Here is a 13,954-nt window from a genome sequence, read left to right on the forward strand (position 1 = left end):
AGTAAGAAAAGGGAGGAATCTCCAGTTTCTTTGATTTATTTGTCATATGGTTGACTGATGTCAGTGGCCTTAAAAAAAATATTAAACATCCAAAAGAAAGGAAGAGAGAAAGGAGGAAAAGATCTAGCTTTCCACAAAATCCATTTCCTTTACAATGATGAGCTCAAACCAAAGGCTGCTGAAGAGCAGGGTCTTCTGGTTCCTTCTGTGCTTGTCTCGTGGTCTGGTGCAAGCTGGGAATCAAGGGTATGGGACTGATGGGTGCGTTTTGTTTGTATAATATGTATGTATGTATGTAAGTATTAATACATATATACATACATACACACACATATATGCACACAGATACAGTCTTCCTAAATTGCTCTTTGCAGTCCAGAGGCAGCAGGAGTCACTGTGAAGGAAGAGCTGGGCAACATATGGCTGTAGAGTCTGCACTGGAAAAAGTCACTGGCTAAATATATGCCGGCTGTTTGTTTTCTTTTATTTTCATGAGGCGAAATAGGAGCTCTGCATAGAGTACAGCCTGTCAATGGGGTTTCCTACTCTAGCCTGCATGGAGTTAACTTCAGAAGAGGCAAGAAAACAGTCGCTCAAGCTAGTTAAAGAGGTATCACTGTCGATATCATGAAAAATGGAGTCGTTTCCTGCAAATGAAATGTATGTGTTAAGCTGGATTCTCTGCAGCCAGAGGAGGACACAGTACACATGGATGCTCGTATCTTGCACACTGCAGCAGCAGGGAATACTCCTGTTTCTGTCTGCATATGTTAGCAAAATTTTGCTCTAAGGGTCTGACCTTCAGAGAAGAAGGCCAGCAACTAATTCACAGCATTCAACTGGCAGCAGTTCCACTCAGATCTGCCAGGGTTTAATTTATATTTTAGTCAGCATCACAAAACAGTCTTAGCTGACAATGGGAGCAAAGAGTGCTGGGGAGGAGCAGGTCCCTGGCTCCCCATGAACTGGGACTCAGCATCCATGGAGGCACTGCGGCCACTGAGGAAAGTAGGACCAGCCACTGAGTGCTGGTGACAGGGAAAAATGGTTCAAGAGCCATAACCAGTTAGGGTCTGCATTTACACACGCAGTAAAAGACAGATCTACAAACGTGAGAGGACCCAGGAGGAGGCCCATCTTCCCTGGCTTCAATTGAGCTATAGCTGTAAACATTCTTCCATTTCAGAAAATCCCACTCCTCTGGGAGCTGGCTTGGAACTGCAACTTTTCTTTCCCTTAGCAAGTAAGAGTTGAGCTTTCCTCAGCTCTCAAGGTACCAAAAAGAGCTTTAGCTCAAGTGCTGTCAGCACTAAGAAAGTGTTAGCATGGCTCCTTTTCCTTATCCACCCACTGGAAATGACTTTGTGCTCTCTCCTGTACAGGTTTTGGAGTACAGAACCTGCCTCTTTAGTTTTGCTTAAAAAGCCAAGTAAATTGTTATCAACAAAATCACAAGCTATCTAATGCTCATTTGCACTTCAGATGTCCTTAGCTCCTTACAGGATTTACCGAATTGCCTCATGTAAACTGTGGACTTCTCTCAGTGGGAAAGCAATGAGACCCAGAGCAGCCTTCTTGCTGGCCTGTGCATGCCATGTGCTGCACAATGACCTCTGCCATGATGTGCCCCTGGTCAGCAGAAATGAGTCCTTGTGGGCCACAGCAAGGCCAATAATCACAGACTGAGAAATCCTCTTATATTTTATTTAAATGCCACACCGCAATTGTCCAGAATCAATTATTTATGGCATTTAATGCTCGTGATGTGTTTGGTATATCTATCCACTTGGTGTGTGGTCAGGATATTGTGAAAGCAAACCATTATCTTGATTTTGGACAGAGAATAAAATGTCCTGTGGTGACACATCTCATAGTAGCTCAAGAACTGTTCTTTAACAAATCCGTGCATCCGTTCTAAGGGATCTTAGAGGGATGCTCATTCATTTTGTAAGGAAAAATTACTTCTTTTTATTAGACCACTCAGCAAGGTACTTTTTTCCCAAATCATCTAAGAGAAAGGAAAAACTTCTGAGGGAACTAGAATTTGGAAATGTTTATTAATAAATGTCTTGGATATAGGTTTAAAAATGTGGAGCTGGAGAGGTGATGTTGCTTTTTTTATCATTTATCAGAAATATCCTATGAAACAGTTCTGAAGGGTGTCCAGAGCCTGGGATGAGCTGTCTTCTACCTCTTTATGTGTACATGAAGAGATACACATAAGATCGACTGGTACAAATTCCCTGGTACAAATCCCAGAAAAATAGACTATAAAAACAAGTAACTTTACTGACCCTGTGGTGTGTGAATGAGCATACGAACCCTGCTATTTCTGATGCGGCAGAATGATGCATGCCTTACCATAAGGGTTCATGTGGTCTCCTGGCATTTGTGGAGGGGTAAGACCCTGCTGAAATGGGTCTGTGCCATAACTGTTTTGATCCATTGCTACAATCTGCTGCTGTGGTGGTGCAAGTGGTGTGTAAGATGTCATCATCCCTTCCATTCGGTTGGACATTACTTCTGCAAAGCAAACAGGAGGGCACAGTCACTGCTTAGGGACAGAGAGGCAGCAGCATCACAGGCAATGCTGGACCCGGCTGCAGAGTGAACATAGCTATGTGTGTCCTGACATTCAGAGGAGCCTTCCAGACTTTGTCCGAGAGTACAACCCTCAGCAGTATGTTCAAAAACTTCTGATTTCCAACTATGGAGCTCCTGGGTACTCAGCTGTACGTGACATGGCCCTTTTACTTTCTAACTTCTGTTGGTACCAGTTTTTCTGGCTCTGCAAAAAGATAAAGATTTGAGGCTTCAAGGCCTTGGGAGCTGGAGAACCTCCAAAACACCCATGGAGCAGCAAGGCAAGCCCTGGTGCAGCTCCTGCACTGGGAGGGTTCCTGAGCCCTGGCTGAGGAAGCGATGCTGTCACCTGCAGGCAGCCTGTGGATGCCCAGCTGAGCATGGCCCCTTTTATTCAGGAGAAATCAAACCAGAGGACTGACCCTCCTGGACACTTCTTCCAGTGAAGGTGCCTCTGTACAGCACCGTTCTAGAAAGGAGGTAACAGCTTCTGTGTAAGCCTCTTCAGGTCTGTCCTTGTGAGAGAACTCCGGGATAAGATGGGGCTTGCAAACAGCCGCTCTGTGTCTGCACTGATAGCAAACTTTACCTAAAGACCTGTGCATGACTTGCACAGCTGTACTCAGACATTATGTGATAATGGCTCTTCAAGGAACCACCCTGATTCTCTCCCCCCTATGCAGCCTTCACCACAAATCCCCTACCTTGTCCCAGTCGTTGTGAATTCTGCTGCTCCTGCTGCTGCTGATGCCTTCGTGCTAGTTTTTTCATCTGAATAAAAGAACAGAACAATCCCACAGCTCTGAATGCAACAACTTTTGTTTCCTTACAAAACTATCTGCAAACACTGAATCAATTGATACAGAACATTTATATTCATGCACACTGAGGGTTCAGTTTCTTTTCTAAGCTGAAACACTTAAGTTTCCAGTTCATATTTGCATCCAAAATTTACTCCAAACTTCACGCTGCTTTAAGCACGTGAATTTAAAGTCTGTGTTTGAAAGCTGCATTTCTTGTATGGATGTAGACATCAGTGAACACAACAAATGAGCAGTTATAGTACATGTTACATCTAGGAGGGGCAAACTGTGTTGGATGACAGTCTGTGTTTTACTTTTGAGAACAGGACAAACAACCTACCTTTGCTCTTTGGTTTTGAAACCAGACCTGGACAACCCGCACACTGAGTCCTGTTTCAGCTGCTAGTGTTTCTCTAACCTAGAGGAGAAAATATTTAATGATGCAATTTAAAACATTTTAAATTAAAACAAATCAGTCACATGAGGAGGAATATGCCTATACTTACAATGAAACTGCAACTACAGATTGAATTTTAAAATTCTTCATATTTTTGCATAGTTTGTTCAAGTTCAGTCTTTCATGTCACTAAGAGTTTTACAAGTAGTGAAGAAATAGACTGAGATGTGTAAAATCACTTCAACTCATCTTATTTTGCCCATTAGACAGTTCTGTGCAAAAAGACACAGATTTGACTAGCTAACATTTCTCATTGTTGAAGTACAATTTCACACTTAAAAATAGCAAAAAGGCACACTGCACTGTCACAAACGTGCCTTTGTATGCCAGCAGAAGAATGTTATGTTTTGCAAAAATGACAACTTTCAGGATGCAACTACATCTTTTTTTCCAGTTGAGTGTAGGAGTAAACAGTTTCCTGGATTGCTTTTCACAGAGCTTGACTGGCTTTATCAGTGAAACAATACATTTTGCCTTTCCCTGGCTGCTATACAAGATAACAGTAGGGTTAAGTTTCCTAAAAAAGCTCCTTTTCTGAAGGACAAGCAGTGGGACCAAAGCTGAGCACTCATCTCACTGGGTAGTGACTCCCTCCAGGGTGGGAAGGAGAAGGGCAAATCCCACATGCTTCTCTGGGTTCTGCTAGTCAAAAGCTACTTCATGGATTATAAGAACTTAATACTGATATTCAGCAGGACTCAGTCACAGAGCTAATCTGCACACTGTGGATGAATATCCAGAAATCCCAGTGAGCTGGTCCTGAGCTGTTTAATGCTCCAGGCTGAGATGGTGTTGGGGTGGCCTGGTTTCTGCATTCCCTCCAGAGCACCTGCTGCTGCCCTGGGAAGGGGTAGGAGAATATCTGGAGCTGTGGCCTGACCCTGTCACCCCTGTGGCCTAGTCTCAGAGCTGACTTCAGATCCCTGATAAAGCACTTACCTTCCTACAGGGCTTGGAAGACACTTCAAAGGATGCTTTGAATGCTCGTCTCTGCTGTGTAGTAAGTATTGTCCTTGGTCGTTTGGGTCTTCTTGGGTCCTTCCCATCATCACTTCCTTTTCCTTGGGTTACTTGACCTTTGGTGGGCTTAACATCGCCGTCTTCATCATCACTTTTGACTGGTGAGAAATAAAAACAACATAAAATTGCCTGTGTTCCAACAGAATAACCGGGTGTTTGAGAACTTCCCTTCAGCTGCCAAATGAGCCAACAGGTTCAACTACTACCCCATGTTCATTTGAGTACCTAAAGCAACTGTGAACAGGAAGAGACTACCTTAGATTTGTGTGCACTGCCTAAATCAGATGCTCCAACAGCACTGAGGGCATGGGACTGGTCAGGGGATGGAAATTCAGAAAATGCTTCAGTATTTCCAGGAACGAGGCACAGAATCTGTGCCCTTCCTGCATAATTTGGTCTCCTTCATGCTCACCTGCTGCCACTGCACCCACTGACACACCCCTAGAATCTCCTCCCAAAGCACCACCATGGCAGCAAACAGTGTAAATGCAAATAACACAACAATATCTGAGTGTTTAGCTAAGTATAGTAGATATTCCAGTTATTTTTCTGAATATTTTGAAGTTCTAGACATACCATTAAACACAAACTTCACCATCTCCTTTCTTCATCCAGCAGAAAACATCAGTATTTTTTCTCTGTGTATTTCAACCTGTCTACATGTGCTTGCACAAATTTCTTAGTATATAAGCACATACAAATACATGTGTGCTTGTGCAGACCACATAGCTTATTTGTATTTTCAATAGTTAAATTTTAAATATTTATAAAAGCTTGTGATAGCATCTGTGTTAGTATATTGTACTGGGAACTCTAAAATGCAGTGGCAAAGGTTGAAAAGTAAATACAAATTTTATCGTGAAAAGCAACTTTTCAACTCAGAATATTTTATTTCATCAGATTACTGATTTGTCTTCCAGAAAACATTAATACATTTTTTGTGGGGACTTCAACATGAAGAAACACACTGTGATTTTTATAAGCTCAAAGATGACATTTGGGGAATGAAAAAAATAAAGCTTTAATTAATTTTAGGGTCTGATTATTATGCACCTAGCAATCTAATCACCTTTTACTTTAATAAGCATCTTTTGCCTAATGATTAAAGAGAAGATCAGTCATTTTAATAACCATGACATTATTAACTTTCCAGCATGCCATTTCTAAAGAAAGGTTTGTGAAGATTAATATTGCTCACTGGAGAGTTACTTTTGTGTCCAGTGGATAAATATTTGATTGGAGAAGGACACATTCTCAGCCAGGGCTATGTGAAATCATTTGCTCTCACACAGGCATTTGGGAGATCTGTGTTTCCAATGTATTAGACAGTGGGAGACAAAACATCCCATTTAATTTGTCAACTTGTTTTTCAGGTTTGGGTTTGGCTAACAGAGACTAATGAGGGGAAAAAAAAGGATCTCCAGGAGTAAGAAACTACTGCTTGTGCCAAGGGGAAATGAAATTGGAAGCCAGGTTGTTTTGCAAGGCTGTGGCAGCTTCCTGCTGACCACCACATACAACCCCTGGTCCTGGACACTCCATCCAGGCCCTGGTGGGTCCCACAGCCTGGCAAGAAGCAGTGCCCAAAACCAGAGGAGGGTCCCTGTTCCCATCACTGCCACGGGAGCAGCCCCAAGATGCAGCTTGTCATAGATGGGCAGGACACTGAGCCTCGTGATGAGAAGAAGGAGCAGAAGGGCAAGTGGGAAACACCTCAGGTGAATTCACAGGGAGCCCAAACACTGTGACTGAGATTGACAGAGCAAAGCACTTGAGGTCCTGCAGATACAGTATGTCAATAAATAACCCACTGCTCCAAGCAAGGCCTCAGTCCCTCACATCCTGCTGAGTCAGCAGTGACCTTTGTCTTGCAGCATTCCTGACACAAAAATAAAAATTTCAGCAGTGGGGGGGAACACAGGTCTCAGATTAGAGATTAAGGATAATTACTGCTCCTAGCTAAATTGGAATAATGCATTTTCCCATAAACCAGAGGCAAACATTCATGTCATTTGTACGCTTAATGGAATGGTAATTGTTGATCTTCTTACACGTTTTCTTGGGAAACAAGCAAGCCATTATGATGGCTGGCAGCAGGTTGTGTTCGCAGCCTCCAGATCTGGATCAGCCAGGTCACACCAGCAGCAGGAGGGCTGCAGTCTCCTCAAGTGCATACAGCAAGGGAAGGAGGCACCTCGTCTCCCCTGGAACTGCTCAAGAGTCTGTGTCAGCTGCAACCATCACCAGACCCCCTGGGCTGGGACTGGGTTGGGATAGGGAGCCTTGCTGAGCAGGAAGCTACCCTGGCTTCCCATTTGGCTGGGGCACAAACCCACTCCTTGGTGTCTTTCAGATTCTCCTCAGTACTGCTGTGTTGTACTCGTTTTTCTTAAACTTAACCATTTGTGATTGAGAGAGAGAATAAAATCATATTACTGTTTTGCCCATTTCCTAGCTCAGAGCTGAGAGTGAGCATAAGATCCCCTGAAAAAAGCCTTAAGTGGATGGAAAACACCTATGGAAAACAGCACCTTTTGAGTGAGGCGTGAGGTAACTGAAGTCAGATGGATTCATATTTTGTGATCTTATAGAAAAACACCTTGATGAAAACAGAAAAGTTTTGTCCTTTAGTAAGCAGCCAGTTAAGGACAGGAGTCAGGTTAGGGAGAACTGACTGCAAGTAGAGATTTTTTTTTAGCTCTGCCTACTAATTTTGCATGGGTGGCATGTGCATATGGATCAGGTGGAGGTGTAAATGGATATATTTTTTTCTATAAGAAAGCTCTCAAAACATTTGTGGCTTTTCCAGTTGGAGCAGGTGTGGGAAAAGCTCACCTGAGTCTGAGTCGTCTGGGCTGACTGAGCTCAACAAGTCTTTCTCTTTTTCATAGTCACTTTTGCAGAGCAATTGCCCTTCTTTAAGAACAAATTCATCCCCTTTCCTCAGCTGTCGCTCGCAAACACAGCAGCAGAAGCAGCTTAAGTGGTAAACACACTCCAGGGCTCTCATCACAAATTCTGTCGGGGCGATCTTTTCCATGCAGCCACTGCACTTTGCAGCAAACAGCCTGTAAGAGAGAGAGGCAGTAAAGTCAAAGGGAATGCCAGATCATACCCTGCATGAATTTAAATACAGCAAATTTTTTAATTTAACTACAGATCAGCTTGGCTCATGCTTTTGCACACAGGGAGACTTGCATCCTTAGTCTTGGAAACATCACAGGTATGCAAGTTATTCAAATCTCAATCCCTTTGGTCTAGAGATTCCCAAATCACCTTTGCTGGATAAAAAACACTAAGATTTATCCTTATCTTGCTGTTTTGTTCTTCAAAAAGAGAAGCAAAAGGGAGCTCTCAGAGTTTGGATAACTTGTTCAAAACCTAATTTATTTTAATTCACTTAGGGGAAGAGCCTTTTCACACTCTCTTTTATACAGGCTCTCTAATTTCAGTAGCTAAACCCTATTCTGAATAGATTTAATGACTTGCCATTTTTGGTATTTTCTGCCTTTGAGGTGGCTGATAAATGAACCCAGAAACAAGCATGAAAACTTAGTGCTGTTGCTGAAGAGAAGACAACACACGCATGCAATCGATAAAGACAGGAGTGAAATAATGTGTCTTTTCTTTGGATGTTGAGTTATTCCAGAACAACCTGTCTCTGAAGGGAGTACTGTGCATTTTAAATGGTGTGAAACGTCCTTTGGCAGAGATAGGCAATGATACAATCTGCTAAATTACCACTATAATCACAGGCTTCAGAATATACACCATATTCCAGACTAGTTCTTATTAAACTTTTATAAACCCCCTCTTTCATCCATCATTAATTTTCTAAGATAAAGTTAGAATGATTTAGATGAATTTTATTTTGCTTTTCTAATGGCAACTGGGAATCTCCCTAAGTGAGCTTTTAGAAAGAGGGCTGCTTCAAATAAAGATGAATAGCTAAGTTACGTCCCTGTATGACACAGTGGGCTTGGTGATTTGAAATTCAGTGTCTTTATGGTAATACATCAAAGTGCAAGGTGCATTAATATTTACATATCTGCAATGAAATTAACACAACTGCGCTCATGTGCTCACAGGAAAAATAGAGATTCTGCCTTTTAGGATGAGATACGCTGATTTTTGGTTTTGCATCCTGAAAATTACCCCCTTTTTTATAAAGGCAGATAATCTTTGATTTTAGAAAGCACAGGCTGTGGTACTGATTCTTCCAAATCCTCCATTTTGTCTGAGCTGAGAAGTACAGCAAAATGGCAGTCACTAGCTCCTCAGCAAGTGGTAGAGTCACAGAATGGGCAGGAGGGAAAAGAAAATGTAAATACATTTGCATACAGCACCCAAAGAAAGGCTGAGAGCCCAAGATCTTGAGGCTTTCCCCTATCTTTTGATCCAATACAAGAACAAGATCTACACTGGATTGGGGCGTACCTTTGCACAGCCACAAGGTCACAGCTGCACATAGCACAAGCCACACAAGATGGACTGGGTGGCTCTTTTAGGGCACCTGAATTAAATATATTAAAGGGGAACTGATGCTACACAGGACTCATGGACACTATAAATAGGACATCTTATTCCATACAGTCTAATGGGCTTGTCTGCAAGGTTTTTCTTCTTTTGGATACAAACAACAGAAAAAGAGAAATATGATTTTATGTTCTGACTACTAAGCACCACAAAAATGTAACAATGCTTTAGCTATCAAATTCGTAAGTAGGGGATATTTTATCAAAATACAAGAACACACACGAAAGGATTGAAACACAACAAGAAAAAAAAAAAAAAGCAAACAGATTTTAACCACTTTTAAGTTATATCTATATAACCGCTTAAACCTGTTTGGGTCAGTTAGTTGAGTTTCTCCCTTTGTCTCAGGATTGCTGGTAGGATGGAGCTCACTTAGCGGCTCCGACAATCAGCAGATCTGGTGCTAAGGCATCCGGCTCCCCGGACGAGCACCAGCTCCCCGGTACCGCGGCACCTTAAGCCAAACGCCGTTACCGAAAGGGACGGGACAGCCCCGTCGGGTGGCACCAGTACCGCGGCCAGACCAGAGCGCGGATGCTGTCACGGTTTCTGCAGCTTCTCCCGCCGGGTTTGTGTTTTCATCGGTGGTACTGGGATGAGAAATACTGAAAAATAAACTCCGGGAAGCGACGGCGATGCTAGTGGTGCGGGCACTGCCACCCGCCCGACATCCCCGGGAACGGCCGGGAGCCTCGCTCCGCCACCCCAGACCCGCCAGGGCTCCGGGACAACCCGGTCCCGGCAGTACCCCTGGCCCGGAGCTTTGTGCCGGCAAGGGGCCGCTGCGGAGGTACCGGACCCGCAGACCCCGCGACGGGTCCCGCCGGGCCGCCGAACCTGCGAGCAGCCCCCCGACCCCGACCCGGTCCGGGGAGGGGCAGCCCCCGGTGGGGCCCACGGAACGGGCCGCCCCCAAGAGATACCGAGGCAGCCGAGAGAACATGCAGCCTCCCCTTGGCATTTCTAACCGGGGCACAAAACCCAAAAAACCACCAACTTTCTCCAGAGCCTTGTGCTGGGCAGGGCTGTTCACCGAGCTGCACCGCTGTCATACCGAACGTTTGCGGGTTGGACGCTTTTTTTTTTTTCTCTTCAAGAGAATAGATTTCTAACACATAAATAGAAAATATTTTGTTATTTATGGGCGATTAACTATTGCCAGATAGATGGTGCTTTCACAGCAATGTTTCCAAAGGCAGTCTTTTAGTTAAAAAGAATTACAGTGTCATCAGTATAGCATTAACTCATCCAAATTAATACTAAGTTGGCCTGGAAATACTTCATGGGTTTTGTATCTTTAATTTGTCTGTTGTCAAGACAAGAAAATTCCACGCTTAGGTGCTCTCTGCATTATAACACACACTCACACACACTGTGTTGGATTTCATTCTGAAATTATAAAATCTTCATTAAATCTATTTTATAAAGTGTTTTAGGTACTTTTTCAGCTTCCAGAGAGTAACCCAGGGTTTTGCACTTTTTTTGCACACAGCAATCTCACAACAGGAAACTAATCTTGACAAATGACCAGACTTTGATACCTGTGATCTAAACCACTGCTCATTAGACAGTTCATTTTATAAACGCATGGTAATAAACCTGTTGAGAAGTGTAGGATAGCAGGAATACTTTACAGATCACCCCTTTGCAGGTCTCAATCGGAGCCATAAATTTGAAGGGGAACATGCAGATATTCTGTGCTGAGACAAAGACTCTGTCCCACACCAACCACATTTAAAGAAATATTTCTTTAGCTTTTTATACATTTCACAAATAATTTGCATAACTCTGACTTTTTACCCCCATAGCTGATTATCTCCAGATCTCTTAAGTTAGTGTCAAACCTCAAAATCCTTGGACTTGTTAAAGTATGTGGAGAGTGGAAATCAAAAGACTTTATTAGAAGCCCCAGGAAATCGCAGACTCCTAAGCACAACGAAAACATTCCAAAGAAAATTGTTCAAAGAGGACAAAGAAGAAAAGCAGAACAAGAAAACCTTGTTTTGAATCAATGATTGCAAGAGTTTTATAAATAAATTCTGTTGCCTGGACAATTCTGAGAGACAACTCAATAGGTTTAGGAGTTTTTAAGTGTGTTTGCCTCTATGCCTGAGACACTTGGGGGATTCAGCTGAGCTAAAGCTTGGAACAATGGCCTGCTTGTCCATCTGAGTATTTTAATAACTGCTGTGAGGCACCTTACAGTACTAGATAGTCAAAAATCTTCACTGGCTAAAGCTGGGTGAACCTAGCAAATTAATTTTGCATACATATTAGGGGGAATGAAAGCACTAAGACATGTGGTCCTGTCTTTAAACAGTAGATGAAAATGTTCACCAGTGGAAGAGGCTATAAAGATTTTATTTGTTAGGATATCCCTGTGAAGTCGGGCTGAATCAGTAATCCTTAGAAACAACCACAGTTACATGATCTGTTGTGCCTTCCTGCATGGACACAACCATCTGGTGTTTAATACAGACCACTGATTTATTATCTCTCGTGTAGTTATCTCACAGTAAGTTTAACTCTGCTATGTTCCTGAGAATCATGGTTCTGCTGTTTGCTCTTCTGATGTCCTGACAACTCACCCTTTACCTTTCTATTGCTCACCCAGATCCTTCATTTTCTTCTGTCTGTGGGCAAATAGATTTTAATTGTTTTATTATAACTAATTTAATCTATGCTGAGAGATCTCCATGTGCAGTGCAAAATGTGCTGTTCATATTAAGTGTGGTTCAAGAGGTTTGTTACACAGGACAGAGGTATAAAAATAGACTAATTCAGTCAGGTTGTTTATTTACTGGACCACTGCCATGAAGCAGTAAATAGGAAGTTATTAAGCCATGTTTGATGTATGCAAGAGGACAGATGCTGCCCTGTACCAATCAGAGATGTTAAATCATTTTCCTTTCTGTGTTGTTCAGACATTACGTGTTGCAAAAAGCCACAGCAGATACTGGCTCTTCTTTACTTAATAGATATGCAAAGATGGTGGTCACAAGCTTCTGTAAATATTGTAGGTATAATCTCTAGCTCTGACAGTTTTCTTCCTGATTAGAGCCTGTGTGTGACAGCCCCATTGTGCCTACGTAGCCAACTGGAAGTTCGCTTGGCACTGGTATATTACAAAATATGTTAGAGATTAAATAAAATATATTATACTTTTCACACAACTGAGTTTTATTAAGAAAAGAAATTAAATTACTAATGAATTACATCTGTTCCTTGTTCTGTGGGACAAATTTTGATACTTCTGTCTTTTTTAAATGACATAAAAGGGGGAAAACATTGTGCACAGGGGTTTTTCCTAGCATAGGACTTGAACGTTTTTGTAGCATCTTAGAGCTCATGGGTACTTATAAAAAAACCAAGAAACTGTTGCTTGGTTACACTGCATTCCGAACAGTCAAAACATCTCAAATGGACTAAAGCATAAGAGAAATATTACAATTTTATGATTTGAAAAAAAAAAAGAAACCCTAAAAACTGAAACAATCCATCATGTATTTTCCCTGCAGAAAAAATAATTAAATAGTTTATTAAAGCAAATTTCATATCTGAAACTTCAGTAAAAGAAAGTTAATTCCCTTTCACCGAGTAGTAATAAAATGTGCAAAAATTAAAAGTTTCTAGAAAAAAAAATGTAATATTTAGAAAGAAACTGAAACAAAGAAACCATTTTCTTCTTCAGGGAGAACTGAAGAAAATATTTATTAACCCTCTCTCCACAGGTGCTGCAGTAAGAACATTAACTACTGGTGAAAGCCTGCCATTAGCACTGAGCTTCACAGTGTTCAATGGGATTCACAGATTACAACATGGCACATCTTGGTAATAAGATGCTTTTCCTTCCCATGAACATTTTACCTGTATTTTCACCAGAACTGAAAATACATGTTCTACTGCCATGCAAAGGCAACCTAGTGGATAAAACAATGGTAGAGCCCACATGCTACCCCATGCTAAGTGAAATCTTGTCCTGAAGCTGGTGAGCATTTGACCATGGATGTTGTCAGGGACACACACTCACATACACTGCTCTGCCCAGCCAAGATAGGCCCAACAGAAATGACAACTACCAAACATCTTCTGCCCTGGATTAATTTTCATTCTTTACATATTTTCATCAAAGAAAAAGTCCTGATGTCCCCTCTTGCACAGAGCAAAGGATGGCACAAGATCCCCAACAATGCTCCACCAATGAGGGCCAATCCAGAGGGACCTTCATGCTCTCTCAGTTGCCTCCTGCTCTGATGGGGCAGGTGTTTGGCAGAGGAAAGGACTGGAACTGCCACCCTCTCACCTGGTGACTGCTTGTCACTTTTGAGGGGTCCTCAAGCCACCAAGCACAGGACTACCCAGCCACCTGGTACCCAACCCCAGCTCCTGCACCCCTCCTGTGGGTGGGCACAGCACTCTCTGACTACTTCAAATCTCCATGCACTGGGGGCTCCAGGGTCAGAACCATGGTGCTGAGACAAATGTAAAAGACCCAGTGAACAGACTGGCTGAAAAGCATGAAGACACAGAATGCAAAGCTGCCACCCTGCCTGGC

General features: G+C 42.5%; 1 protein-coding gene across 2 annotated transcripts in view; it reads right to left on the minus strand.

The window, feature by feature from the left end:
- Window positions 1-238: 238 nt before the first annotated feature.
- The window catches only part of LMX1B (LIM homeobox transcription factor 1 beta), an 82,908-nt gene continuing 69,192 nt past the window's right edge, over window positions 239-13,954 (minus strand). Inside the window, exons 3-9 of one of the 2 annotated variants that reach the window (XM_008491472.2) lie at window positions 7,699-7,931; window positions 4,783-4,961; window positions 3,727-3,804; window positions 3,274-3,354; window positions 2,655-2,673; window positions 2,362-2,523; window positions 490-647 (exon numbers count right to left, since the gene is read on the minus strand). In XM_008491472.2, coding sequence (XP_008489694.1) covers window positions 490-647; window positions 2,362-2,523; window positions 2,655-2,673; window positions 3,274-3,354; window positions 3,727-3,804; window positions 4,783-4,961; window positions 7,699-7,931 — 910 coding nt within the window. Of the gene's footprint in view, window positions 648-2,361; window positions 2,524-2,654; window positions 2,674-3,273; window positions 3,355-3,726; window positions 3,805-4,782; window positions 4,962-7,698; window positions 7,932-13,954 lie in introns of both variants that reach the window. The other variant, XM_008491473.2, reaches the window with a different exon arrangement.

This window comes from Calypte anna, chromosome 17 (genome assembly GCF_003957555.1).
Source record: "Calypte anna isolate BGI_N300 chromosome 17, bCalAnn1_v1.p, whole genome shotgun sequence".
Classification (NCBI taxonomy): domain Eukaryota; kingdom Metazoa; phylum Chordata; class Aves; order Apodiformes; family Trochilidae; genus Calypte; species Calypte anna.